This window comes from Lemur catta, chromosome 1 (genome assembly GCF_020740605.2).
Source record: "Lemur catta isolate mLemCat1 chromosome 1, mLemCat1.pri, whole genome shotgun sequence".
Classification (NCBI taxonomy): domain Eukaryota; kingdom Metazoa; phylum Chordata; class Mammalia; order Primates; family Lemuridae; genus Lemur; species Lemur catta.
In genome coordinates this window covers 105386409-105413384 of record NC_059128.1, presented here as the reverse complement: position 1 = coordinate 105413384, position 26976 = coordinate 105386409, and the positions used below count along the sequence as shown (strand labels likewise).

Here is a 26976-nt window from a genome sequence, read left to right as displayed (position 1 = left end):
GTAGATAAAACCATACATAATTTAGCCTTTGATTGATGACTCACTGTCATAACTATAAACAGCCATTGCTGTACTGTGTAACAGGTCTAGGTCTGTATTTTTGTTTGTTTTCCCTCACTGCCGTCCCCTCTCAATGTCAGTATGTCTCCCTGTAAGGGCTTCATCATCCAGTTTCTGATTTTCAGCTTGTTGTGTGGAGAAATTCATTTATTCACTCATATATTCATTCAGTTATGTACTGAAGCTACTAAGTGCCAGGTCCTGTGTTACAATCTTGGAGAGTGAAAGTTTCTTTCCTCATCAATTTTATGGCTAAGTGGGGCAAATGGACACATAAATAGTTAAACAATTCAATGTGATAAATTCTATGAGAGATATAATGCCTAGGATCATATAGAAGTATACTTAACCTGGACTTGGGGAAAGAGTCAGGTTGGGGAAGATTTCATGAAGAAGGTGCCAATATGTCTCAGTTAAGGTCTGTAAAACATGTGCGTATTAACCGGTTGGAGGAGGAAAGACAGCAAAAGGCATGTAGTTTAAGGAAGAGCTATTAGATTTGTGTGCTGAGTAAAAGTAAAGGGTTCTGAAAAATAAATCTCCTGTGTTATAAACTTGCAGCTTGAGAGTGATTTTGTGCCAATACCTCAGGGGCTCAGAAATTTCACCAGGAAACTTCTGGTGACTACAGTTGACAGACCTAAACCTTTGGCTATTATACTGAGCTTACTTCTTTCAACATCTGTGAACTCAAGTAAAATTTAAGGCGACAATTGGCTGCTTGTTCCCATTTCAAGAATATAACAGGTTTGCCCCTTTCTGACAGGGGAGTTAACTTTTTTTTTTTTTTTAAATCTAAATAGCCATCAAAAAGTCCTTTTTAAATTGACCCTTTTCACTTAACCTGGCAAGAGACATTCTGGGGCTTTCCCAACTTTCTTCCCTTCTACAGCTCTCATTCCTGTGGCTTTAGAGGTTTGGCTTTGGGTCCAAATGATTCCAAAGCCCCAGTCTAACCATGTAAATTTGTGATCTTAGCAAGTGTTACAAGTCTATCATGCATTAAAGATTGGAACTTAGGAAAATCCAATACAAAATTTTCAAATTATTATGTTTCTCTGCCAGTCCCTATTTGACTCTCCCAACCATCTTCACTTTTTTTTTTTTCTAAATCTAGAGAGTAAATAAGCTGAATTCTTTTAGTTTTTTCCATAGGGACTATTTCTCAAACCTTAACTGCTTCTAACTCAAAACAATAATATTACATACCGCCAAGTGGTCTATCAGGAGGTCCATTAAGAAGGTAATCTTGTTACTAAACAGAACATCAGTGCAGTTTTCTGAACAGTTGTTGCAGGTGAGGTTGTAAACATTGATTGCATTGCAGAGAGACCTAAAAGAAAGAGAAAAACCCCATTTGTAAAACCTGAGCAGCTCTTCTCCAAACAATTAAAAATGCATAAAATGAATGGCACAAAAGCAATAGGCATGGGATGGAAGTGACTCTAAAAAACCAAGCCAAATACTACTAGGTGCAAGGCCCATCGGCTAGATATAAAAGCTTGTAATTTTCATCCAAAGCTTGTTCACTGGTACCTAATACCTTGTATTAATTTCTATTAGTTGCAGCTGCAGATAATGGAAACGTACTTACCAGTCTATCTGATAATTTCTTTATGCTCTAAGACTAGATATCATCCAGGAACTTTGGTTCTTCAAATAATACCCCGAAAAAAGACTCTATTAAAGCTCCTGTTGCTGGATCTCCTGGTCCAGGACACAGGCAGATCACTGAGGAAGACAGCATTCATGAGGAGAAAACGGAGGCTTTCCCTGTGAGACAAGACCCAGAGTTCTGGGGAGTGAACACCATACCTGCTTGGAGGCTGTGTGGACACGGAGCCAGACTGCCTGAGCAGATGAGGACAGCTTTCCTACACGGTACAAAGTGGTCTGTGTGGGCCCAAACAGTTTAAGGTCAAATGGACCAAAGAAATGTTTTTCACTAAGGGATTAAAAAAATGATATGCCATTGTTCAAAGAAACTTTTGGAGTAACACGCTCAATGGTTATGGCACTCTCTTGGGTGTTTTGAAGACTGTGACTAAAACCTGTGTTGCCTGAGTGATCAATGTTTATTTTGGCCTGACTAAAGCTCCTGCTTAAGTCCTAAGTAAAAATGTTTTAGTTTGGTCCCTTACAACCAATCCTCTAGGACAGCTTAAGAGTGTGATCCACAGACCAGCAGCATCAATATCACCCGGGAACTTGTTAGAAATGCAAATTCTCAAGCTCTACCTCAGACCTAAGTAAATAGAAACTCTGGCGGTGAGGTTTTAACATCCTATGTTTAAACATCCTGTGTTTTAACAAGTTCTGCAGGTAATTCTAATGCATGTTCAAGTAAGAGAGCCACTGCTCTATGACAGAGGTTCTGTATCTTGACTAAGCATTAGAATCACCTATAGATCTTTAAAATAAATATGCTTACTTGGGTTCCTCCCTTGACGATGCTAGCTGGGGGATGCGGTAGGCTCCTAACATCTGAATGTGTTAAAAGCTCTATGGGCAATTCTGATGTGCAGCCAGAGTTGAGAACCACAGGTGTAAGAATCACCATGTCAACATTCACTCTTGAAACAAATATCTAAGTTCCTACGATGTTCCAAGCACTGTGTGTTAGGTGGATAAAACAGATAGGCTCTCTGTCTTGGAAATGATGCTCTAATGGGAGAGAGATGGTGAAGAGAGCCCCTGTTCTACTTGTAATTATCTGCAATCAATTCCCTGATGACTACAGAAATACCTTGCTTCACATAATTGATAGGCTCCTGAAAAATGGGCAAAGGACAGTATACTGGTTAAGAGTAGAGATATTGGAATGAGATGACACCTAGGTTAGAATCCCAGTTCTGCCATTCAAGATTTTAGCCAATTACTAATATAACATTTTAGCGTGCATTCTCTCATCTATTAATATAAAACCAGATTAATAATATCTAAGCTTTAGAATATGGTTGTCATGAGAATTAACTGAGATAACAGATGTAAAGTAATTAAGACAGTGGCGGGCACATGGTTTAGTACTTAATAAATGGTAGTTAGGGCTATCAATCTTATTATTCTTAATGAATAAGATGCAAATGAAATGTTAAAATTAAATCCAATTAAAGCATGCTACAGATGCATATTTCCAGGATAATAAAACATAGTGCTTCTCAAATTTTTTCACGGTATACTGGCATAAATGATAAAAGGACTCTCTAACTTGGTAGAAGCCAGGAGACTCACCTGTTCCCAGCCTCACCCCATCTCCCTGGGGATGGAACAGGAAAACGGCCCACATGTAATACATTTGTGACACATTGCTTGGAGGCTTTATCTAGCAAATCTTTCACAAATGTAAATCAGCACCATTTCATTTATTTGATAACATGTCTAAATTTTCAAAAGAGTGCTTTCCTATTTATTTTAAAGAATAACATGTATTTATGATTATAAGAATTTTAAAAATAATTATAATAAAACTTGGAAAGATAAGCACAAAGAATTCGTAAAATACTATTAAGAGAAATCTGCTATTTGTACTTCCAGTCTTTTTCCTATTATAAATGTATATTTTTATCCCATTTTTCCATTTCTTAATAAATATATATTATAACAATGAACAGTTCTCCATGACATCTAGTAGTCTCACACAATACTGGTTTTTGATCTTTCGGAAGAGCAGCAGAATTCTTTCTTCAAATAAAATCTTACTCAGAAGCTTAAACCATATAACAGATAAAACCAGAGTTGCTCTGGCTGAAGCAGAAGTGGGGGATGCCGGGCACTACCCTGTTCTTTTCTCTCAAAGAGCCTTGAAGGCTTCCTCAGAGGCCTGGAGGTGTGTTCCCTTGGAAAACATGAAAACTACTGGGCTAAGATATAACTAAAATTTAACTTGGTAACTTTTTGAATAGCTGATGATGACCACAGTACATGTTAAAAAAGGGATGTATGATGAAAAGCTTCTCCCTCTTACTCACGTCTCCCAGCCTCACCTTAGAAATCACCATGATTACTGGTTTACACATCCTTCCAGGGATAGTCTGCATATGCAAGCCTTTTATTCCCCCGCTACGCACACTGTATCATACAAGATTTGGAGGTTGAAACAGAGTCAAAGACATCTATCTTCCCATGGTTCTTGGCTGTTGTTGCTACTAAGCAAGGTTTGGAAATGTAAGGCTTTTCTGTAGCAGTATTCCAGGGTTTATTTTCCAGCTTCCTGGCTGTCAAGAACCATTGGGGTAAACTGTGCCAGTCTTTGACGCACAGCTGCAGGTCCCCACTCTGTGGCTTCCTCGGTGTGAGAGACAGTTGTGTGTGTGTGGCATTAGGTTATTTCCTTCCTGTGTTGGCCTCAGAGGGAGCAAGCAGCACCCCCCGTGGATCTGTTTGGTATTGTTTTTGGAGTCAGTCCAGAAGTCTTCTTCCAATAATTTTCTAAGTACCTAATGTTTTATTCTAAATTTGTTTTCTGATTAAAATATTCAAACTGAGAAATACAGCATGATTTTTAAAGGCTGAGTAGTGTCATCCTATGTGATATAAAATTTACTTCAACTGATCTCTTACTATTGTGTCCAATTTTTAATGTTATAAATAAAGCTGTTTTAACACAATCAGAATTCTTAGTTGCAAGCCGTTCTGGGGGGGGGGGGGACTCTGGTTGATTTAAATAGAAAGGAAATTAATGTACAGCTTATTGGGTAATATCATAGAATTTGGAAAACTCAGGTGTAGGAGTTACACTTCTAGGACTAACACCCAAAGCACACACCACTGAACTGGTCTGCTGAAAGAAAACCACTGGGCACCATGTGTCACAGTCTGAATTGTGACTTTGGACACTAGATACAGCTGCTTCCAACTCTCAAAAAATAGAGTTGGGGATATCCTTGCTTCTTTACTGCATTAGTTTCAGAGTAAAAGTCTGTAGTGGGTATGTTGTGCCTTGGTCACATGCCTATATCCTAGACACAATGAAGAATGGTAAATAAATATCTGGCATTCTCAGGTTCTACAGTTGGAGAGCTATCTCATATGCTTGGAAGTCTGCAAACATAGGATGGCGGTTGAGATGCTATACAGCTTAATAGCACAACCCATGTTTATAACAGCTGCAAAACAAATCATTCTGTACCACTTTGCCTGCTTCCTTAGAATAAACTGCCAGTAATGATAATTTGGATAAAAGAGTCTGAACATTTTTAAGATTTTTTTTTTTTTTTTTTCCAAAGACAGGGTCTTGGTCTCTCATCTAGGCTGGAGTGCAGTGGCGCGATCATAGCTCACTGCAACCTTGAACTCCTGGGCTCAAGCAATCCTCCTGCCTTAGCCTCCTGAGTAGCTAGGACTACAGGAGCCTGCCACTATGTCCAGCTACTTTTTAAAATTTTTTGTAGAGATGGGGGTCTCCCTGTGTTGCCTAGGCTAGTCTTAAACTCCTGGTCTCAAGCAATCCTCCCACGTTGGCCTCCCAAAATGCTGGGATTATAGTCATGAGCCACCACACCCTGGCCATTTTTAAGGCTTTTAATAGATAATTCTCAAACTCAAACGTCCCTCCAGGAAAAAACAATTTATATCAATTTATACTTCCAGAAGGAGATTTTCTCCATGCTTTTACCAATATTGGACAATCTCATTGGGACAAATCTTTACCACTTTGACAGCTAAATAAAAACAGTATTTTTTTTAAAGATTGTATTTATTTTATTAGTAGCATGATTAAAGATTTTTTTCAGTGTTTATTTGCTGTGTCTATTTATATTTTCTTATATTATCACTGTGTACCGTTTACCCATTTTTCTATTGGGGTGTCCGTGTTTTTCTTATTCATTTATAAAGGTCTTTACTGATAATACATATGTTAACTCTTTGATCATATTTTGTAAATAATATTTCCAGTTTGTTGCTATCTAAATTTCTTTTCAAGTTTTTTGATCATAAAGAACTTTTTAAAATTTTTATTTGATACAATCTGTCAAACTTTTCCTTCAGGATATCTGGGTTTTATGTTAGACTTGGAAGGGTCATTTTACTTCAAGATTATAAAACTATTCTTTTAAATTATTTCTGGTACTTTTACAAATTTTGCACTTAAATTCACAATATAAAATTGATTTGGGGATAAGGTACAAAGTAGAGATTTACAGTTCCCCCCCCCAAATAAAGTTGCTATTTATACCTATCTTTTGTTAAGTTTCCTAGTTCACTATTTTAAGATTTTTATTGGAGGTTTTCATCTTTTTAAAATAATTTATAAAGATTCCCTCATTATAAACATGACAAAGACTTAATGCATATTGTTAATATTTTTTGCCATTTACCTTCTTTTATTTTGTTTATGCTATTTTAAAGGGATTTTATGTGTATCGAGGCTAAACAATTTCAGGTAGCCTAATAACTTTTATTTGTGGTTTTCTTTTTTTCTGACTTTCTTCGTATGCTTTAAAAGTTCTTTCTCACTCTCACTATGAGATGAGGTAACTATTCATTTGTATCACCTTCTAGCCATTTATATTCATTTTTTCTTGAATTATCACTGTGTGTGATAATTTTATAATTTCATAATTGACTATCAATTCATTTAAAATTTATTTTGATGTGTGGTGTGATACAGGAGCCTCAATTTAATTTTCCCCCGAAGAGGTTATTCAATAATCCATCTTTTGTCCACTGGTCTGAAATACCAACTTTATCATAATTATATGTAAAGTACATTTCCTGGTTTCCTAGTCTAATTGATAACTCTGTCCATCTTTGTGTCAATTTTACATTGTTTTGTGCATAATAGCTTTATAGTAGAGTTACTATATAAAATTATAGATCCCTAAAGGCTTTAAAAAATATATATATGGAGGTATTACATTGAGAATAATATACAGAACATTATAGCTCTTTAATTATATCCTATTTTCCCTTTGGTTTTGATCTATATTTTTATGGTCTTGATTTTTAATTCCCATTTTTCTGTTTTATTCAATAGAATTTCCAGTACTTGTTTCGAATCTTTTGTGGACTATCATGAGGCATAAATAAACATACACATAAAAAAGCAAATAACATGTGGCATGGGATTAGGTCCTAATGCCCTTTTGTGCTTTTCATCAAAAAAACCCCTCATTTATTGGTAAAGTGTGGAATGTGCATTTATATACTCTTATGCTCACAAAACTCTCCCAAGAAACTTTCACAAAGAAACCACTTTCTGATGAGAAAAAAAAATTGAGGGGACCAAAAAATCTCAGGGTCAGGAAAAACTTGTCCACTCAGTAAAACCTGTTTGAAAGACAACCCCTATTTGAAGAGCACCTGTCTTAGAAAGATCACTTGTTTGAACCCAGCCTGGGTGGTCTATCTAAGCTGCTTTCCCTGTAATTGTAAAGTCAAATGACTAGAAGCACTTTTTAACATCAAATACTAAGTATTTTGAAAGTATGTCCTGAGAAGACATTAAAATCTCACTGTCCATTCTGTCAAAAGTACACTGCGGTTGAGGGGTTTGAGATAAAGATTTTGTGCTCCAAAATATCACGAAGACACGAGTGAATTTTTGTGTTGGTTAAGTCTTCTCACTGAGAATGTTCCCTCTGAAAAACAGAGGATAGAAAAAGCATCATAAAACCGAGTCTTTTGGCAGTAAGTACAGAAACGTATTAACATACAAAAATGGCAGTAATAGAATATAAGTGTAGTACACACCTAAGACATCGTGAAATAGTTAAGTGGAAAAGCTCCAGGTTGCCACCGAGGAGAGTTTAATAATATGAAAGCACATAGTTTATATTCTGAAGCATTTTGCAGTGGCTAAGACTTTTCAGAAAACACTGCACCAAAATCCATTGTTTTACACCAGTGTCAGGAGAGCAGCCATAAACAACTGCCAAGGGCAATTTCACAAAATGTGTGTGGGGGAGAGTGAATGGCTTTAAGTTTTGCACAACAAAATTCCATGCCAAGTAGGGACAGCAAGTACTAGAATTACATAAATACAGTTGCAAAGAGAAATGGATAGGCCTGATGTGGATAAGCATAGTAAAATGATAGATTCTTACAAAACACAGAGGATAATTAGGAATTGATGTAGAATTAGTGTGAGGAAAGAAGATTATCTAGAATGGACCAGAATACCCAGACCTGGAGTATTACCAATTCTTTAGGGAAGGAATGAATATTAAAACCAGAGCCCCAGTGCATACTATAGTTTACTGAATATCTTTGGTTTGCATTAAGGATTTAATAAATGATATATGGTTTATATGCATTAAACCATTCTCAATTATGTTTTGCTTTATAAAGCTCCAAACTAAAATAAATTCTTTAGATGTTACTAAAAAGAATGATCTAAAACCAGGAAGATCCAACTTAGAATTCTATTGCCTTAAATGAACCCACCAAGCGAGTGGCCCAATCACAGAATGAGACCTGCAATCTAGGCCTGGCCCTGCAGGAGTGGCCTACCTGAAAGCTGCATGTGCCAGTTCTAGAGGCCGAAAGCTTGGGTCAAACCACTGAGAACTATATTCTGTTACCTAACTAGACTAAGGTAGTTCTAGGCCAGATCCTCATCTGATTCATCCCTTATGGACTCTCATAATGTGTATCACAGAGATGTCTAATGAAGGGCCAACTATCTTCCTTGTTTCAAATAGAATATTCAAGAATGTGCAACCGTTGACTGTCTTAATACATTAATTAACCACATTCATTCACTTTTAAAATGCTCATTCGAATTTGTTCATGAACATTTATTCTCAGCCAGTCTGGCTTATTGTCTGCACCAACAAAATGTCTTATTTTTTGTAGCTGTCAGGAATAACTTCCAGACTTAAAAGAGAAAATTATGAAGTATCTAAAAGTTCTGAAGTGGATTTATAAAGCAAGAAAATTATTTTAGAACTTTAAAAATTAAATTGTGATGAGATTGCTTTGCAAATTATGCTTGAAGACAAGATTAATACTTACAAAAGTTATTATATTACACTTTTCACTGTAAACAGTTTTGAAAGGACATATAACTTAATTTACTGATTCTGTGTAAAAAAGACCTGAATTATAATGATATTATATGATCGTTCATTAAACTACTATTTGTTGGGCACCACTTATGTCTAGATACCACGCTAAGTGCAATAGGCAACAATGAAAAAAAATTAGATACCAGTTCTGACTTCAAGATGAATATATGCACATAGAATATTTTGTTGTTAAAAAACCTTTATTATGAAATAAAACACAGATACGGAAAACCACACGAATATACAGTTAACTATTATAAGGAAAACACCCTTAAAACCAACACCCAGGTCCAGAATTTTGCTTCCGAGAAGCCCCCCCCACACTTTTTCGCATCCCATCTCTCCTTCCTCCCAAAGTAGCCATGATTCTGACATTCATAGTGATCACTTCCTTCCTTATTATGCTTTTATCACCTAAGTGTGCATCCATATCTTAGTCTTACCTACTTTTTACTATGTCTTTAAAAAATGTCTTGACACGTCTTTCAATCAGTACATTTCCCCTTAATCCTTCTCTTTTCCTTGTAGTTTGGTGACTACATATATATACATGGTGAAGTTCAACATGTTCCTTTTTCCTTAGTATTTCCTGAAAATTTGGCAGTTGGATCCAGAGGTTTGATTAGATTCGGGTTTGACTCTTTTTGGCATGATCACAGGGGGTGGAATTCTTTAATCAGGAGGCACATAAAGTCTGAGTGTCACTATTACTTTGCTTTCATTTATTAGATGAAGTAAATTTATAAGGAGACACTTCCTGTTGTATATTTTATTGCCTAGTGGTACAGATCTATATAAACGTTTTTGACTTTCCTTTTATTTATTCAGTTTTCAACTTAATTGGCTCTGTAATGCTCAGAAAGTGACCAATTAGGTTTATTTTAAATATCATCAAAAACTCATGGATTGTTAAAAAACATCTACCAGAAATCACAACTAACATATTCAATGGTGAGAAACTAGATCCTTTCCCCCATACCAGGAATGAGGTATGTCCTCTCTCAGTACTCTTATTCGACATAGTACTAGAAGTTCTATCTAGTGCAATAAGACAAGAAAAAGAAATAATAGGTGATAGACTTGGAAGGGAGAAATAAAACTTTACTTGTTTGAAGATGGCATGATTATCTATGTAGAAAATACCAAAGAATTGATAAAACAGCCTCCTAGAACTAATAAGCGATTACAGCAATGTGACAGGACATAACCTTGACCAAAGTCAACTGCTTTCCTATATACCAACAATGACTAATTGGAATTTGAAATAAAAAACACAATACCATTTATATTAGGACCCAACCAAAAAAGAAGTACTTAGGTATAAATCTAACAAATGTGAATGAGATCTATATGAGGAAAACTATAAAACTCAGACACAAGAAATCAAAGATTGAAATAATGGAAAGACATTCTATAATATACTCCTGGATAGAAGGACTCAATAATGTTAAGATGTCCATTCTTTCAACTTGGTCTATGGATTCAATACAATCTCAATCAAAATACAAGCAAGTTACTCTGTGGATACTGATTCTAAAGTTTATACAGAAAGGCAAAAGACCCACAGTAGCCAACCCAATATTGAAGAAGAACAAAAAAGTTGGAAGACTGACACTACCTGACTTCAATTCTTATGATAAAGTTGTATCAGTCAAAAGAATGTGGTACTGGTGAAAAAACAGACAAACAGATCAATGGAACAGAACTGAGAGCCCAGAATTAGACCCACACAAATACAGTTAACTGATCTTTGATACAGGAGGAAAGGCAATCCAATGGAGAAAGGACAGTTTTTTCAACAAATGGTGCTGGAACAACTGGACATTCACATGCAAAAAAACAAAAAAGTCAACCTAGACAATGACTTTATATTTTTTAAAAAAGTCAACTGTAAACGGTCATACACCTACACGTAAAACACAAAACTATAAAACTTCCAGAAGATAACAAAGGCAAAAATCTAAGTGACCTTGGGTTTGACAATGAGTTTTTAGACATAATACCAAAATAATAATCCATGAAAGAAAAAATTGGTAAGTTGGAATTCATTAAAATTAAAAACTCTGCTCTGTGAAAGGCACTGTTAAGAGAATGAAAAGACAAGCCACAAACTAGGAGAAAATGCAAAATATATATCTGATAAAGGACTGATCTCTAAAATACACAAAGAACTGTTACAATTCAAAAATAAGAAAATAAAGAACCTAATTAAAAAGTGGGTAAAACATCTAATAGATACATCATTAATAGAAGATACGGTATATACATCACAAATAATCATATGAAAAGATACTCAATGTTACATGTTATTGAGAGATTAGAAATTAAAACAAGATACCACTATACATTTATTAGAATGGCTAAAATCGAAAATACTTGACATCAACAAATGTAGGTAAAGCTCTATGGAGAAACAGGAATTCACATTCGTTACTAGTGGGAATGTAAATTGATACAGTCATTTAGGAAAAAGAGTTTGGCAATTTCTTATGAAGCTAAACATAGTCATACCATGTGATCCAGAATCACACTCCAATGTATGTACTCAAATGGGATGAAGATTTATGTCCACATAAAAATCTGCACATGAATGTTCATAGCAGCCTTATTCATAATTGCCAAAACTTAGAAGCAGCTAAGATGTCCTATAGTAGGTGAATGGATAAACTGTATACATTCATACAATGGAATATTATTCAGCAATAAAAAGAAATGAGCTATTAATAGCAAGCCACAGAAGGACATGGAGGAACCTTAAATGCATTTTGCTAAGTGAAACAAATCGGTCTGAAAAGACTATATACTGTGTAAGTCCACCTGCATGACATTCTGGAGAAGGCAAAACTATATAGATTATAAAAATATAGGTGGCTGTTGGGGGGAGGGTAGGGGGGAGGTATGAATATGTGAAGCATGCGACATTTTTTGGGCAATGGAACTATTCTGTATGACACTACAATGGTAGATACACAACATTATGCATTTGTCAAAACCCATGGAACCATCAAAATATATATCTGATAAAGGACTTATATCTAAAATATACAAAGAACTGTACAACACAAGGAGTGAACCCTAATATAACTGTGGACTTTAGCTTATAACAATGTATCAATATTGGTTCATCAATTGTAAAAATACCACATCGATGTAAGACACTAAGAATAGGAGAAACTGAGGGCAGGGTGGGAAGAGGGAATATATGGGAACTCTGTACTTTCTGCTCAATTTTTCTATAAATCTAAAACCATTCTAATAAAATTCATTAATTAAAAAACTCATGGGTTTAGACATATCTGATGGGTTTTAATCCATTGCAATTCGTATTCATATCAAAGCTCAATTTGTGCCATCTTTGTCTCTTGGGCTCCTGATCCTTTGACTAGATCGTACTAATATTTGAGAACTTCACTCTACCTAGGATGACAGAGGTTTCAGGCTCATTTCCTACCCCAGACTTGGAACCAGCCTGTAATCCAAAGAGCACTGGTTTATTTTAATAGGAAATAATACTTCAAACCCATAATATGGCCTTTGGGATTCTCAATGTTACCGGGGTGGTCACTGTTTCTAGACGTTTAGCATGAATGGATAGAGGAACCTCTTCCCACTTCTACTCTCCCATGCCCAAGATAAAATAGCTATGAATTCATAATGACATTTCAGATTCAAATTCTGGACTAAGGGATTTTTTTCTTTAATATCTTTTATATAACAGCTCTCTCTCCTTTCTTTCACATGAAGAATCCTAGTGCTCAAGGGCACAGAGGATGATAGAGTATCTATAATTACTTATTTGCTTTATGCTACATTACAACACCCAACAGTTTCAGGATAACAATATTAATAATACCACCACCAATTATGATTATTGAAAACAGCTGAAAATGTTTTGGCATATATCATACTCATTCTCCACTCCTAATTTGTTATCATTATACTAGCTACATTGTCAGAACATATAGTCATTTCTTAATTTTTTATTTTTTTATTTTATATTTATTTATTTATTTTTTGAGACAGAGTCTCGCTTTGTTGCCCAGGCTAGAGTGAGTGCCGTGGCATCAGCCTAGCTCACAGCAACCTCAAACTCCTGGGCTTAAGTGATCCTACTGCCTCAGCCTCCCGAGTAGCTGGGACTACAGGCATGCGCCACCATGCCCGGTTAATTTTTTTTCTATATATATTTTTAGTTGGCCAGATAATTTCTTTCTATTTTTTTTTTAGTAGAGATGGGGTCTCGCTCTTGCTGGTCTCGAATTCCTGACCTTGAGTGATCCACCTGCCTCGGCCTCCCATATTTTATTTTTTTGAGACAGAGTCTAGCTCTGTTGCCCGGGCTAGAGTGCCGTGGCATCTGTCTAGCTCACAGCAACCTCAAACTCCTGGGCTGAAGCAACCCTTCTGCCTCAGCCTCCTGAGTAGCTGGGACTACAGGCATGCACCACCATGCCCAGCTAATTTTTTCTATATATTTTTAGTTGCCCAGCTAATTTCTTTCTATTTTTTTAGTAGAGACGGGGTCTCGCTCTTGCTCAGGCTGGTCTCGAACTCCTGAGCTCAAATGATCCGCCCGCCTTGGCCTCCGAAGTGCTAGGATTACAGGCGTGAGCCACCACGCCCGGCCAGTCATTTCTTACTATACTCTCTCCCTCTTAATCTTCCTTAGCATTAGTACTATAAATAATTATATATTTTATGTTCACTATCAGTCCTTACGTCAATGTATCTGTAGTCATTTGTTTGTCTGAAGATTGTTCTTCAGTAGATTCATTAGGAAGGGCTTGTGGGAACAGTATTCCCTGAGTTCTTACATGTCCTGATAAAAATGTGTCTGTGTCTTTGACAAGGAAGGTCAGTTCTGTTAGATATAAAGTCCTTGGCACATTGCTTCTTTTGTAGAGTATATTAAAAATGATACCCCATTTTCTTCTGCTATTGAAAAGTCTAATGTTAAATTAATTTTCTTTCCCTTATAAAACATGTGCTCTTTTGGTATCTAATTCTTAAAGATGAAATACAATTTATGGGCCGGGCGTGGTGGCTCACGCCTGTAATCCTAGCACTCTGGGAGGCTGAGGCGGGTGGATCGTTTGAGCTCAGGAGTTCGAGACCAGCCTGAGCAAGGGCGAGACCCCGTCTCTACTAAAAATAGAAAGAAATTATCTGGCCAACTAAAATATATATAGAAAAAAAAATTAGCCGGGTATGGTGGCACATGCCTGTAGTCCCAGCTACTCGGGAGGCTGAGGCAGTAGGATCGTTTAAGCCCAGGAGTTTGAGGTTGCTGTGAGCTAGGCTGACGCCACGGCACTCTAGCCAGGGCAACAAAGTGACACTCTGTCTCAAAAAAAAAAAAAAGAAATACAACTTATGGACAGTTAACATTTACCTTTTTTTAAATGTACAATGTTTGGACACATGCATTCAGTTGTGAAACCACCACCACAATAAAAATAGAGCAGTTCTATCACCTTCCAAATCTTCCAATTAAAAAAAAATCCTGGAGCAGACAAGTTAACACCTGAATTTTACCAAACCTACAAAGAACTGGTACCTATACTGCAGAAATTATTCCACAACATTAAGGATGAAATCCTCCTCAACTCATTCTATGAAGCCAATATCACCTTGAAACCAAAGCTAGGACAGGATACAACAAAAAAAAGAAAAACTACAGACCAATATCCCTTATGAATATAGATGCAAAAATTCTCAATAAAATCTTAGCAAACTGAATTCAACTGCACATCAAAAAAATCATTCATCATGACCAGGTAGGCTTCATCCCAGAGATGCAAAGATGGTTCAATGTATGCAAATCTATAAATGTAATTCACCATATAAATAAAAGCAATAACAAAGACCATATGATCCTCTACATAGACACACAGAAGGCTTTTGACAAAATTCAGCACCTTTTATGATAAGAACTCTTAACAAAATAGGCATAGATGGGTCATACCTAAAAATTACTAAAGCCATATATGACAAACCCACAGCCAACATCATACTGAATGGGGAAAAACTGAAAGCATTCCCGCTTACAACTGGAACCAGACAAGGTTGCCCACTACGCCCACTTCTATTCAGCATAGTGCCAGAAGTCCTTTCCAGAGCAATCAGACAAGGGAAGGGAATCAAGGGTATCCAAATGGGGGCAGAAGAGATCAAACTATGGTCCTTGCTGACAATACATCTAAAAAACCTGAAGATTCAACCAAGAGACTCCTGGAATTGATAAATGAACTCAGCAAAGTCTCAGGATACAAAATCTATGCACACAAATCAGTAGCTTTCATGTACACCAATAACAGCTAAGCTGAGAATCAAATCCAAGAATCAATACCTTTCACAATAGCATCAAAGAAAATTAAATATTTAGGAATATATTTAACTAAGGAGGTGAGAGACTTACATAGGGAGAACTATGAAACACTGAGAAAAGAAGTTGCAGAGGATGTAAACAAACAGAAAACCCTACCATGTTCATGGATCTGTAGGATCAACATTGTTAAAATGTCTATACTACCCAAAGTGACCTACAGATTCAATGCAATCCCTATGAAAACACCAACATCATTTTTCATGGATCTAGAAAAAATAATTCCATGCTTCATATGGAACCAGAGAAGACCAGATATAGCTAAAGCAATCTTAGGCAAAGAGAACAAATTGGGAGGCATCAGTCTACCAGACTTTAAGCTATACTACGAGGCTACAGTAACCAAAACAGCATGTTACTGGCATAAGAGCAGAGACATACACCAATGGCACAAGACTGAGAACCCAGATATAAGACCATCCTCATACTTTCATCTGATCTTTGACAAAGCAGACAAAAACATATACTGGGAAAAAGAATCCCTATGCAATAAATGGTGCTGGGAAAACTGGATAGCCACATGTAGAAGACTGAAACAAGATCTGCACTTCTCACCTCTCACAAAAATCAACTCATGGTAGATAACAGATTTAAACCTAAGACATGAAACCGTAAGAATTCTAGAAGAAAATGTTGGGAAAACTCTTATAGATATCAGCCTAGGCAAAGAATTTATGAAGAAGACCCCAAAGGCACCTGATCAAATTAAAAAGCTTCTGCACAGCCAAGGAAACTATCATTGGAGCAAACAACCTATAGAATGGGAGAAAATATTTGCATGCTACACATCTGATAAAGGGCTGATAACTAGGATCTATACAGAACTTAGGAAAATCAACACAAAAAAATCAAAACACTCCATTAAAAAGTGGGAAAAGGATATGAACAGAAACTTTTCAAAAGAAGACAGAATAATGGCCAAGAAACATGAAAAAATGCTCACCATCTCTAATCATCAGGGAAATGCAAATCAAAACCACAATGAGATTCACTTAACTCCAGTGAGATTGGCTTTATCAAAAAGTCCCAAAACAACAAATGTTGGTGTGGATGTGGAGAGACAGGAACAGTCATACACTGCTGGTGGGACTGCAAATTAGTACAACCTCTATGGAAAGTAATATGAAGATACCTCAAAGAACTAAAAGTAGAACTACCATTTGATCCAGCAATACCACTACTGGTTATTTACCCAAAGCCTAAAAAGACATTCTATAATCAAGACATGTGCACTCGAATGTTTATAGCAACACAATTCACAATTGCAAAGATGTGGAAACAACCCAAGTGCCCATCAATACATGAGTGGATTAATAAAATGTGGTATGTGGATACCATGGAGTACTAGTCACTCATAAAAAACAATGGTAAATTAATACCTCTTGTATCATCCTGGATGGAGCTGGAGCCCATTCATCAAGGTGAACCACCACAAGAACAGAAAAACAAGCATCACATGTATTCATGTGGTGAGTACTAACTGATCAACACATGCACATATGGAAACAACATTCATTGGATATCGGGTGGGGTGGGGAGGAGTCGATGGGTAAATTCACACCTAATGGGGGCAGTGAGCACTGTCTAGGGGAATGGCCATGCTTATAGCTCTGACTCTGGTCAGACAAAAGCAACAAAAGCAATATATGTAACCAAAATGTTTGTATCCTTTTAATATTCTAAAATTTAAAACTAAATTAAAAAAATTAAAAAATATAAATGTATCATACTGACAAGAACAAAATACATTAAATAGAAGTAGAGAAAAATAGTATTTGACATGAAAAATGTATCTGTAAGAAGTCTTATAGGTGATCTTGCATATATGGAAGTATTTTTAATGTTACTGTTTTACTGCTAAAATTAAAAGATATTAAAATAGTACAATTAGATAAACAAGTCTTGATTAATAAGAAAAAGTCTTCTCAGCAAGAAACCTGGGGACAGAATAATGATGCAGAAAATTTTAAAATTTAAAGAAAGTTTTAAAATCTCTATAAAACTGAAGAGATTTTTCAGTTTTGATACTGTTGTGACCACAGATACAATTTGAGAGGGTTATTTTTTTGCAGTAGACAATTTAGACCAGAGTGTGAGTTGTGGATGAAGCAGAAACATTTCTCACACTGGCACTGTGATGACAAGCGTAAACCCACACTGCTTTCCCTGTCTCCCCGCTTTGCCTTTTCTGACGCTAGAACACTTAGAGTGGGTGGGGACAGGGGGCGAGTCAACATACTGGAATAGCAAATCAGCTTAAGACACAGCGTTTTAGGGATGCTAACAACGCTTTCAGACCAAACAATCTTCACTGTGGGGATGTTAAATATATGCATCCTACATCTGAGTTTGGATCAAAACTCAATATAACAATCACAAATGACTATTACATTGCATATCAATGTAACATTTTAATAAAACCTAAATTAAATTTAAAATTAAACTATTTTCCTAATTATAATAATGTCTCAGAGTAAGGAGTAAGAAATCTTGAATTATGTGTTATTTAAAGGCTTTTTGTTTCACTGGTGAATTTGGTACAAATAGAATAGGCAATTTAATTGCTGCACAGAGACATACTCTAATTTTAGATGGGAAACCATATATGTTTTAAGCACCAACCTAATTAGACTTTCTGAATTTCCTCAAATTAACCTCCAACTGAGAAAGTGTTGTGTTTCAAAGATTACAACAATACATTGAAAAATGCAGGGTGAGCATCAAATTAGTACATTAATTTTAAACTCTAGTGCTATAGCATTATTTTTACTGTTAACATAAATTTGTTAATAACAAGACAGCTATGATTAGCAAGTCTTTAGATATGTTCTTAAGTAGGATCTGGTTATGTAATTTTAAATTCACAATTAAACATGTTGGCTCTGGAGAAGACCCCAGGTGGTTTGCAGTGTTAAACAGCAGATTAACGTTGACACAACTAATTTCTTTAGTTTAATCTTATTAGTGGTACAACAGCTGTCAACTGTAACCATCTCTGTAAAGCCTTTGAGACATAAACAAAATGCCTCAATATGTCAAATGGAGAAGAATATTTATCAATCACTATGGTTAATTAGCTTTCAAAACGATTTTTTTATTTTTATCGTCTCCTGGGGAAAGTTATTCACTTTTCAGTAAACCTTGATCTAAAAATAGATATTTAAAATTATATCAAAATAATCCTGACTAGAAAGAAGAAATTATTTATTAATAATGAATTGTATTCTAAATTTCACCCCAGAGACAAATAATATTTGATTAGTTTTTACTGAGGGCTTATGATGTGGTGGACACATGAAGTGGTATATGGGTTCTAATTCTGTATCGTCATCTGTTACTTATGGGAAGGAAATCCTATGATAAGTTTACTCCATATTTGCTGCCTGATCTGAGTTTTGAAAAGGGTATATAAGGTACACAGAAATGTTGCATTTCTTTTTTAGAGTTCATTGCTGGATCTTTCCTGAAAATTTTGTCTCATACATACAAATAGCTACAAGTGATTTTTGGTTCATCTTTCCCAATTTCTGTTCCTCTTTGGTCCCTAGCCTGCAAGGTGGGAAAAATGATCCCACAGATCATTTCTTAAACCTACACCAATAAACCAGTACAAAAACCCTAAATCAAAAACCCCAAACCAATCAACCAAGTATTTCCTCTGCCAAAATGTAAAAACAAAATAAATAAACAAAATGACAAGAAACCCCCGCAACTCACAGGAATGATGATAGTATTTTTTATATCAATGAAATTATATTTTACTTTTATTAAATTAAAGTTTTATGTTCACAAATCAGAAACAAAAGTATAGCCATCATCACCCTGTAAATACCAACTTTGTAAGAAATCCAATCAAGGATCAAACTTTGAACTAAATAGTACTTTCTGCTTATGGCTTAAATAATTTAATTTTGTTTTGTTGTGTAGCATAACATACCTTATTGATTGATCTTATCTTCCCAACTGTGTGAAGACAAAAATCATACATATCTCAGCACAGAAGAAATTCAACAAATACTTGCAGATTGATAATACCTCTGTTTGATGATACCATGTGGGCAATAAGGTGCAGAAGGAAGAACACCAGAATAGGATGCTCAGTCCTAGCTCAGATAAACTGATGGGGAAGGCAAATCATTTCGTCCCTTTAAATCTTAGTTTCTTCATTTATATAAATGTGATAATGTGGTGAAATGCCAAAAACTATGATTGTTAAATAAATGTAATATACTTGATAGCTCTACATGGAAATCAAATGCCTTAATATAAACTGAGTAAATTAAACTGTAAATTAAAAAAGTCTCAATGCTGTTGCTTTTATCAGAAAGTATGAACCCAACATCTACCAGTGCAGTTTTTCCTTAACAAGCATAAGTTCACTCTTTAGCAGCAGTATTGGCACCACAGGTAAAATACCACCTTGATCTGGAATTAAGTTTTGCATTTCTCACCAGCGAGAGAGAAGAATGAGATGATGCGATGCTCTGAAAATGTGCATCTGGTACTTGAAAGTGTGTCATGCTTCGGGGGTAGATGGATAATATAGACGTGCTTGTTGGTTTCCCTGAGAGGAACAAAACTGCAATTTCAAAAAAGCCTGCTTGGAAATGATATAAACCAATGACTTCTTCATTCTTTTAAGTGCTACAAAATGACCTCACTAATAAAGCATCATTTGTCTTTTACAAATGATCATTTGTCTTTTTCTTCTAGCAGTTGAAACTGCACTGTTAAATCTAATAATAAAAGCATAATATAATAAAAGCTAGTTATCTTTTTAAATTTTTAAAATTTATTATTTTCTATTTCAAAATATTAAGGGGGTATAAATGTTTTTGTTACATGGATACCTTATATAATACTTAAGCAGCGGAAAGCTTTATCTTATAGCTGTAGGGTTAAAGTTCTGAGCTGTAACATGCAGCCAGGATTGGGGGTGGAGGGAAGGAAGGGCAAAAAAGGATGGAAAGGAGAGAGAGGAAGAGAAGGAGAGAAGGAGGGAGAAAGAGAAGTATATGTGGTTCCTGCTCTTAAAATCTCGTCTCCTAAACATCTTAACCTCACCTTCAAAATAGGCAACTGGCTTCTAATTTCAGAAAAATAATTGGTGAAAAGATTAAGTTGTCATGAACAAATATTTTTTTATTAAGAAGTTACACTATGGTCCACTATGCTCAAGTCTGAGAGACCAGAGTCCGAAGAAATACACGTTTCAGTTGGTTGTAAATATTAGATCATTAAATATGAAATGTTCAATTTTGAATTAAAAGTTTAGCTTATTATATCTCAAACAAGAAGCAGTATAACTAATCAAAGTATGAGCCTAAACTATTGACACAGTTTTGCCATCTTAACGGTAGCTTGTTTACACAAGCAGCGAAGAAGCCTGGAGAGTAAGTGGTAATGAAAGCACATGTTTTCCACAGCCTGTTGAGAACTGAATAATTTTCCTCGCAAGAAGTGGTCCAAAGCCTGCAAGAAATGCTAGTGAGTTGGAGCAAGGTCTAGTGAATACCATGTATGACAGAGAGTTTACAAGGCCAGCCTCTGTAGTTTGAGCAGAGTTGTTTTTTACAACATGTGGTCTTGCAAGAGGATTGACCTGTCTCTATTGACTAATCTTGCTGCTTAATCACAAGCATCCTCATCATTTCATCCAGTTGGTTGTAGTTGACATCCATTGTCATTGACTCACCAGGTTTCATGAAGCTGTAGTGGAAAAGACCAGTGTTGGACCACCAAACAGACACCATTAGGTTTTTTTGATGAATATTTGGTCTTAGACTGTGTTTCAGCACTTCGTCTTTATCCAACTATTGTGCTGAACATTTGTGATTGTCAGAAATAATTCATTTTTTGTCACGTGTAACAATACAGTGTAGAAATGGCATGCCTTTATGTCATGACAGAAAAGAAAGGCAAGCTTTGAGATAATTTTTCTTCTGACAAACCCTTCTATCTAGCTTCTTTACCTTGCTGATTTGTTTCAAATAGTCCAATATTGTCAGAATAGTAACATCAAACCTTGCAGCTAATTCACGCATAGGTTGAGATGCATTCGCTTCCATTACAGCTTTCAGCTCATCATTATCCACCTTGGTCTTAAGGTTGCCCACGTGGCTCATTTTCAAGATTAAAATCACCAGAACTTCTGGAACCGTTGACTTAACTATGTGTTCATTAGCCGCATCCTTCCCAAACACTTCGCTGATATTTTGAGCTGCCTGAGCAGCACTGGTTCCATGATGGAACTCATACTCAAAAATAACAAAAATGTTTGACTTATCCATGGTTTCACAAAGGTTGCTCTAAAAAAATTTTGAAAGATAATCACAAGTCAAAAACCATGCATTTGAAAGACTGACGATGTACCTTCACAATAAAAATAAAACAAGAAGTGTCAAAGTGAAAATGTCAGAGATACCAACTGTCAAACTGAGCACTTAAGGAAATTGGACATTTTGTACTTAATGACCTAATACAAGACAATGCTCTTGGGATTAAAGAGAAGTCCTAATTATAAAGTTAATGATGAGGTACCCAATCAGAGACTCAAAGGTCCCCAATAAAGTAACATTTGAGAGCTATAAGCAATATGAGTAGTCCTGTTATTTGTTATCATAGAACTTATACATTTTTCTTAAAGAACTAAATATATTTTCTTATCTTTGATTCCAAACTTAAGTTCTTCACTCCAGATATGTTACTTTTAAGCATGTTTACCTTAGGATCTAGGGGCAGCAAGTTTAATATACTTCGTTTTCTTATATAGATTCTCTAAACTGAGGTTAGTAGAAAAAAAAAATCAGACAGTTCCAGCTTGTAGGAACAAGCATTTAATGTGTATAAAGAACTATACCCTAGAGAACTCATAGAGCATACTTCCTTTCTTCATTCCTACTTTAAATGGTGGGCATTCATTCATTCTTTCTTGATATAAAAGAATTCTGAAAAAACTATGAGGTCAGCAGGAAGGCTCTGTAGCGCAGTCAACTATTTTCAACACAATCTAATGTTAAAAGAATCTTTATTATTTGTATTTAAAAGTATCAGGCTCATTTGGTTGGAAGGAACAGAAATTCACTCAAAATATTTCAAGTAAAAAGAGTCATTTATTGTAAGGCTATTGGGAACTTTCACAGGAATCCAGGAGAAAATGAATAACCATACCTCAGGAGGGCAGGAACAATGCTGGCTCTGTGGACTAGACCCACTTTCATTTCCAGCCCCCTTCTCTCCCATGAAACAGTTCTGGTCTGCTCTTCCCCCCACTCCTCCCCAGATGGCCTTCCTTAGTCCTATTAAACCTGGAGCGCACAGAGCTCTGTAATGGCCCTCCCAGAAGTGACTGTGCCCGATTTTTCAAATTCAAAAACCCCGGGGAAAAAAGACTTGAAGTTTTGCAATTTCCCAACTCCAAACTCCTGAGAGAGAAATTTGAATGGCCCAGGTTAACTTTTTCTACTAGATTATAAATCCTATATTGCTGGCTGTTTTATAGATTGGTTGATCTTGAGTCAAACATCCTCTCTTTAGAGTTTAATCAGCTATGGCCATTGAAGGAAGCTGATTAGGCATGGATGCAAAGCTTAGAACAAGGAGTATTTATAATAACTGGAAAAAAAGAAGGACACAACAAATAGGAAGTGAGCTGAGGTGATTATGGCAAGCCAAGAAGAGAGAAGAAAAGATAACAGGGAAGGAAGCTCATAGTGAATACTGTGAGAGCCTGGATTGTGTTGCAAATTGAAGATAAAGGCAAAGACTTAATATTAGATGAACCCCAAAGAGAATAGCCAAGTGAGTCAAGAGAATTAAGAAGCAAGCACTTGAGACCAGGCATCTCAGGAAACTAAGTTTATAGACATTTGATGTGTAACAAAACATTCCTTTTCATAAAAAGTCTTGTGTATGCTACCAGGGTGGCTGTTCCACAAAGGTAACATAGTAGGCTACTAGTAATAATACTTAGAATTTAATATATCCCATTTTCCATGACTGTAAGTTCCCTGAGGACAGGATCTATTTCAAATGGTTCCTAAGTGTGGCAATCCCAATCTCATGCCCACAACTGATCCCAGTTAGGGAAATGCTAGAAAACAGTTTTCCTAGGCATCAGGACCGGAAGCTCCAGATTATTTATCTGTTTCTGGAACACAAGGGGGTATCTCTTTTGTATTATAAGATGAACTACGTCAGCCTCTGCACAAGACCAAGAGAAGGAAATAGAAGCCTTTGGGAACAAAACCTCAATAATCACAGGAGAGAAATTCTGAACATTCATTCTTTCAAAAGGGATGTCAGCTCTCTCAGGTTGTAGTCATACCCCCGTGTGATTGCTCCCAACACTCATCTTGCAGTGGGCCACATACATGGTTGCTGGTGATTGTGAGGAATAAATAAGGTAATAATGCGCAGAGCATCTAGCACTGTGCTTGGCACTGAGGACACAACAAACGTTAGTTTCTGCCTCCTTACCAACTCAAAGGATCAAGTAAATATAAAATAAGTCTGTGATATCTTGTTGTAAATGATATCCCTAGTGAGAAAAGCTCCACTTCACATCATTCTAAATTTATTTTATTATTATATTCAATGACTATTGCTTTACATGAGTAGGATGAATTTACTATAGGCAGATAAATGCATATACTATAAAAACTGTAAAAAAGTAACTTTACTAATTTGTTTGATATGAATAAATAGGTATACTTCATTAAAGCCACAGCAATAGGGCAGACCTATTTTTCCTCACAGATTAAAATGGGCACAATCTCATACCTACTAGTGTGCTCTAATTCTAAAACTATGATAAGGACAACAACCAAGAATACAGTTCTAGTTAGGCTATGGAACAAGTCTCAAAAAGTTCCAAAAATTGAAATCATATCAAGTATCTTTTCTGACCACGTGGAATAACACTATAAATCAATAATAAGAACTTTGGAAACTATATAAACACATGAAAATTAAACAGTATGTTCCTGAATGACCACTGGGTCAATGAAGAAATTAAGAAGGAAATGAAAAAATTTCTTGAAACAAATTAAAATGGAAACACAACATATGAAAACCTATGGGATATAACAAAAGCAGTACTCAGAAGGAAGTTTGTAGCAATAAATACCTATATCAGAAAAGTAGAAAAACTTCAAATAAACAACCTAACAGTGCATCTTAAAAAAATAAAAATTGCAAGAGCAAACCAAACCCAAAATTAATATAAAAAAAGAAATAGTAAAGGTCAGGGCAGAAATAAAGGATATTGAGACTAAATAAAAATACAAAAGATCAATTACATGAAAAGTTGGTTTAAAAAAGAAAATCAACAAACTTTTAACCAGACTAAGAAAAAAAGAGAGAAGTATCAAATAAATGAAATAAAAGATGAAAAAGGAGAAATTATAACTGATAATACAGAAATTCAAAAAATCATTAGAGACTATTATGAGCAACTATATCCCAATAAGTTGGAAAACCTAGAAGAAATGGATAAATTCCTAAATAAATACAACCTGCCAAGATTAAACCATGAAGATATCCAAAACCTGAATAGACCAATAACAAGCAACAAAACATAAGCAGCAATAAAATGTCTCTCACCAAAGAAAAGCCCAGGACCTGATGGCTTCACTGCTGCGTTATACCAAACATTTAAAGAGTAACTTAAACCAATCCTACTCAAACTGTTCCAAAGAACAGAGGAGGAGGGAATACTTCCAAATTCATACTATGAGGTCATTTTTATCCTAATACCAAAATCAAAGACACAAGAAAATAAAACTACAGGCCAATATCTCTGATGAATACAGATGCAAAAATCCTCAACAAAATACTATTAATAGCAAACAGAGTTCAACAACACATTAAAAAGATCATTTATCATGATCAAGTGAGATTCATCCCAGAGATGCAAGGATGGCTCAATATATGCAAATCAATAAATGCATATATCATATCAACAGAGAGAAGGGCTATATTTGGTTAAGGTCTAATCATACCGTCAGTCCACAGGGTCAAGTATTTGCTGCAGTGTGCTCTTTCACTGCTTTACTTTAATCCCTTGGAGAAAGAATTCATTCGTGTATTCAAATGATATTCACTATATCATATGATTTACAAATAATGTATTTACTACATCTTTGATCCCAAGGAATTACAATCTAGTTGGGGAGATGATAGTATAACACATGGAGTACTTGGCAAGATAATGCATAATAAAGTGCTAAACCAAACTATTCTCTAACCTGTTTGATATTTTTCAATGTCTAGATGAAGACACATATGTTCTACAGATCAACTTTAGGGTTGGCACTAAGTTAAAGAAAATGAAACTAAATTACAGGCCAAATCAGGATCCAAAAAGAATCTTGATAGATGGGGCTAAAATTTACCAGGATGAAGTTTGAATTTAGGGTGAAAAAACAAATGCCCATGTAAATAATAGATTATAGCTTCTTAGAAGCCAGAGTAACGAAGACATAGGGATTTAAAACTCAGTAATTAAGCACTGTGATATGGAATCAAAACAATAATCACAAAAAAACCCCATTGATAATAACTAAGTGCTTTCTTTGTGTAGGCACGTAAACACATGCACTTTAAATCCTCCTAACAGTTCTATAAGGTAGATATTAGTCTTACCATTTAACAAGTAATTTGGCTCAACTCATATAGATAATAAGTGAAAAGCATAGATTTAAGCCTGGATCTGACTCTAGAGCTGATACAGTTTCCACTATACCATGCTGTCTGCTTTGCTTCATGTTAATGAGTCTACTTCTATATAAAAAATTGTGTCTAAAGGGACAATGAAGGATAAGCAAGGCTGACAGGGAAGAAGTAGGCACCTGGTTAGTTCCCCAGTAGAACAATCTAAAGTAGATTAGGGAGTTTACTACCTGGCCCCTTTATTGTCCTTGAGTATTTCTCAGGAATTAGGAATGCCAAGGAAGTAAAAGGCAATCTGGGGAAGACTCGGCCCAGTGGTCCTTTTTGGTGGCTCAAGAGGTTTGCTGGCTTCCTTGTGAATTACGAACATCTACTGCTGCCTGGAAAGGGCTCGGAGATGTGGTGAGCCAGTGATCACACCTCTCACTTTTATTATCATTGCTACTATGTAAATATACTATAAAAACACAACAGAAAGCTTTGGCCACAGCTTTCAGTCATAGCAGGTCCATCTTATTTACATAGCTTGGGGCATTCTTTATGCCCAAAGAAAATGACAAGCCGCCACTTATTTTCAAATATTAAAAGCTATGATAAACTATTATTAGCCCAAATTTTAAAAAGGCTACAATATGTCATTCATTCTTTCGTACTCATTTTCTGCAATTAAAAGTCTGGAGACAGAATAAAGTGGGTCTTGCTAAAAGTAGATACAATATAAAATGCACATTACCTTGTTTCAGGGTGATCTTTCTTGGCACAGAAAACAATTTTATTGGAACAAATTTGTTAGGATGGTAGATTTTGGAACACCACATCCTGACTAAGCTCTCTCAATGATAACTTGAAAAG

General features: G+C 35.7%; 1 protein-coding gene across 6 annotated transcripts in view; it reads right to left on the bottom strand.

Annotated features, from left to right (window-relative positions):
• SCAPER (S-phase cyclin A associated protein in the ER) overlaps positions 1–26976 on the bottom strand; it is a 439517-nt gene that overhangs the window by 110343 nt on the left and 302198 nt on the right. For all 6 annotated transcript variants that reach the window (XM_045541852.1, XM_045541833.1, XM_045541866.1 and 3 more), the window contains one exon: positions 1270–1393. In XM_045541852.1, the coding sequence (XP_045397808.1) occupies positions 1270–1393 (124 nt within the window). The remainder of the gene's footprint in view (positions 1–1269; positions 1394–26976) is intronic.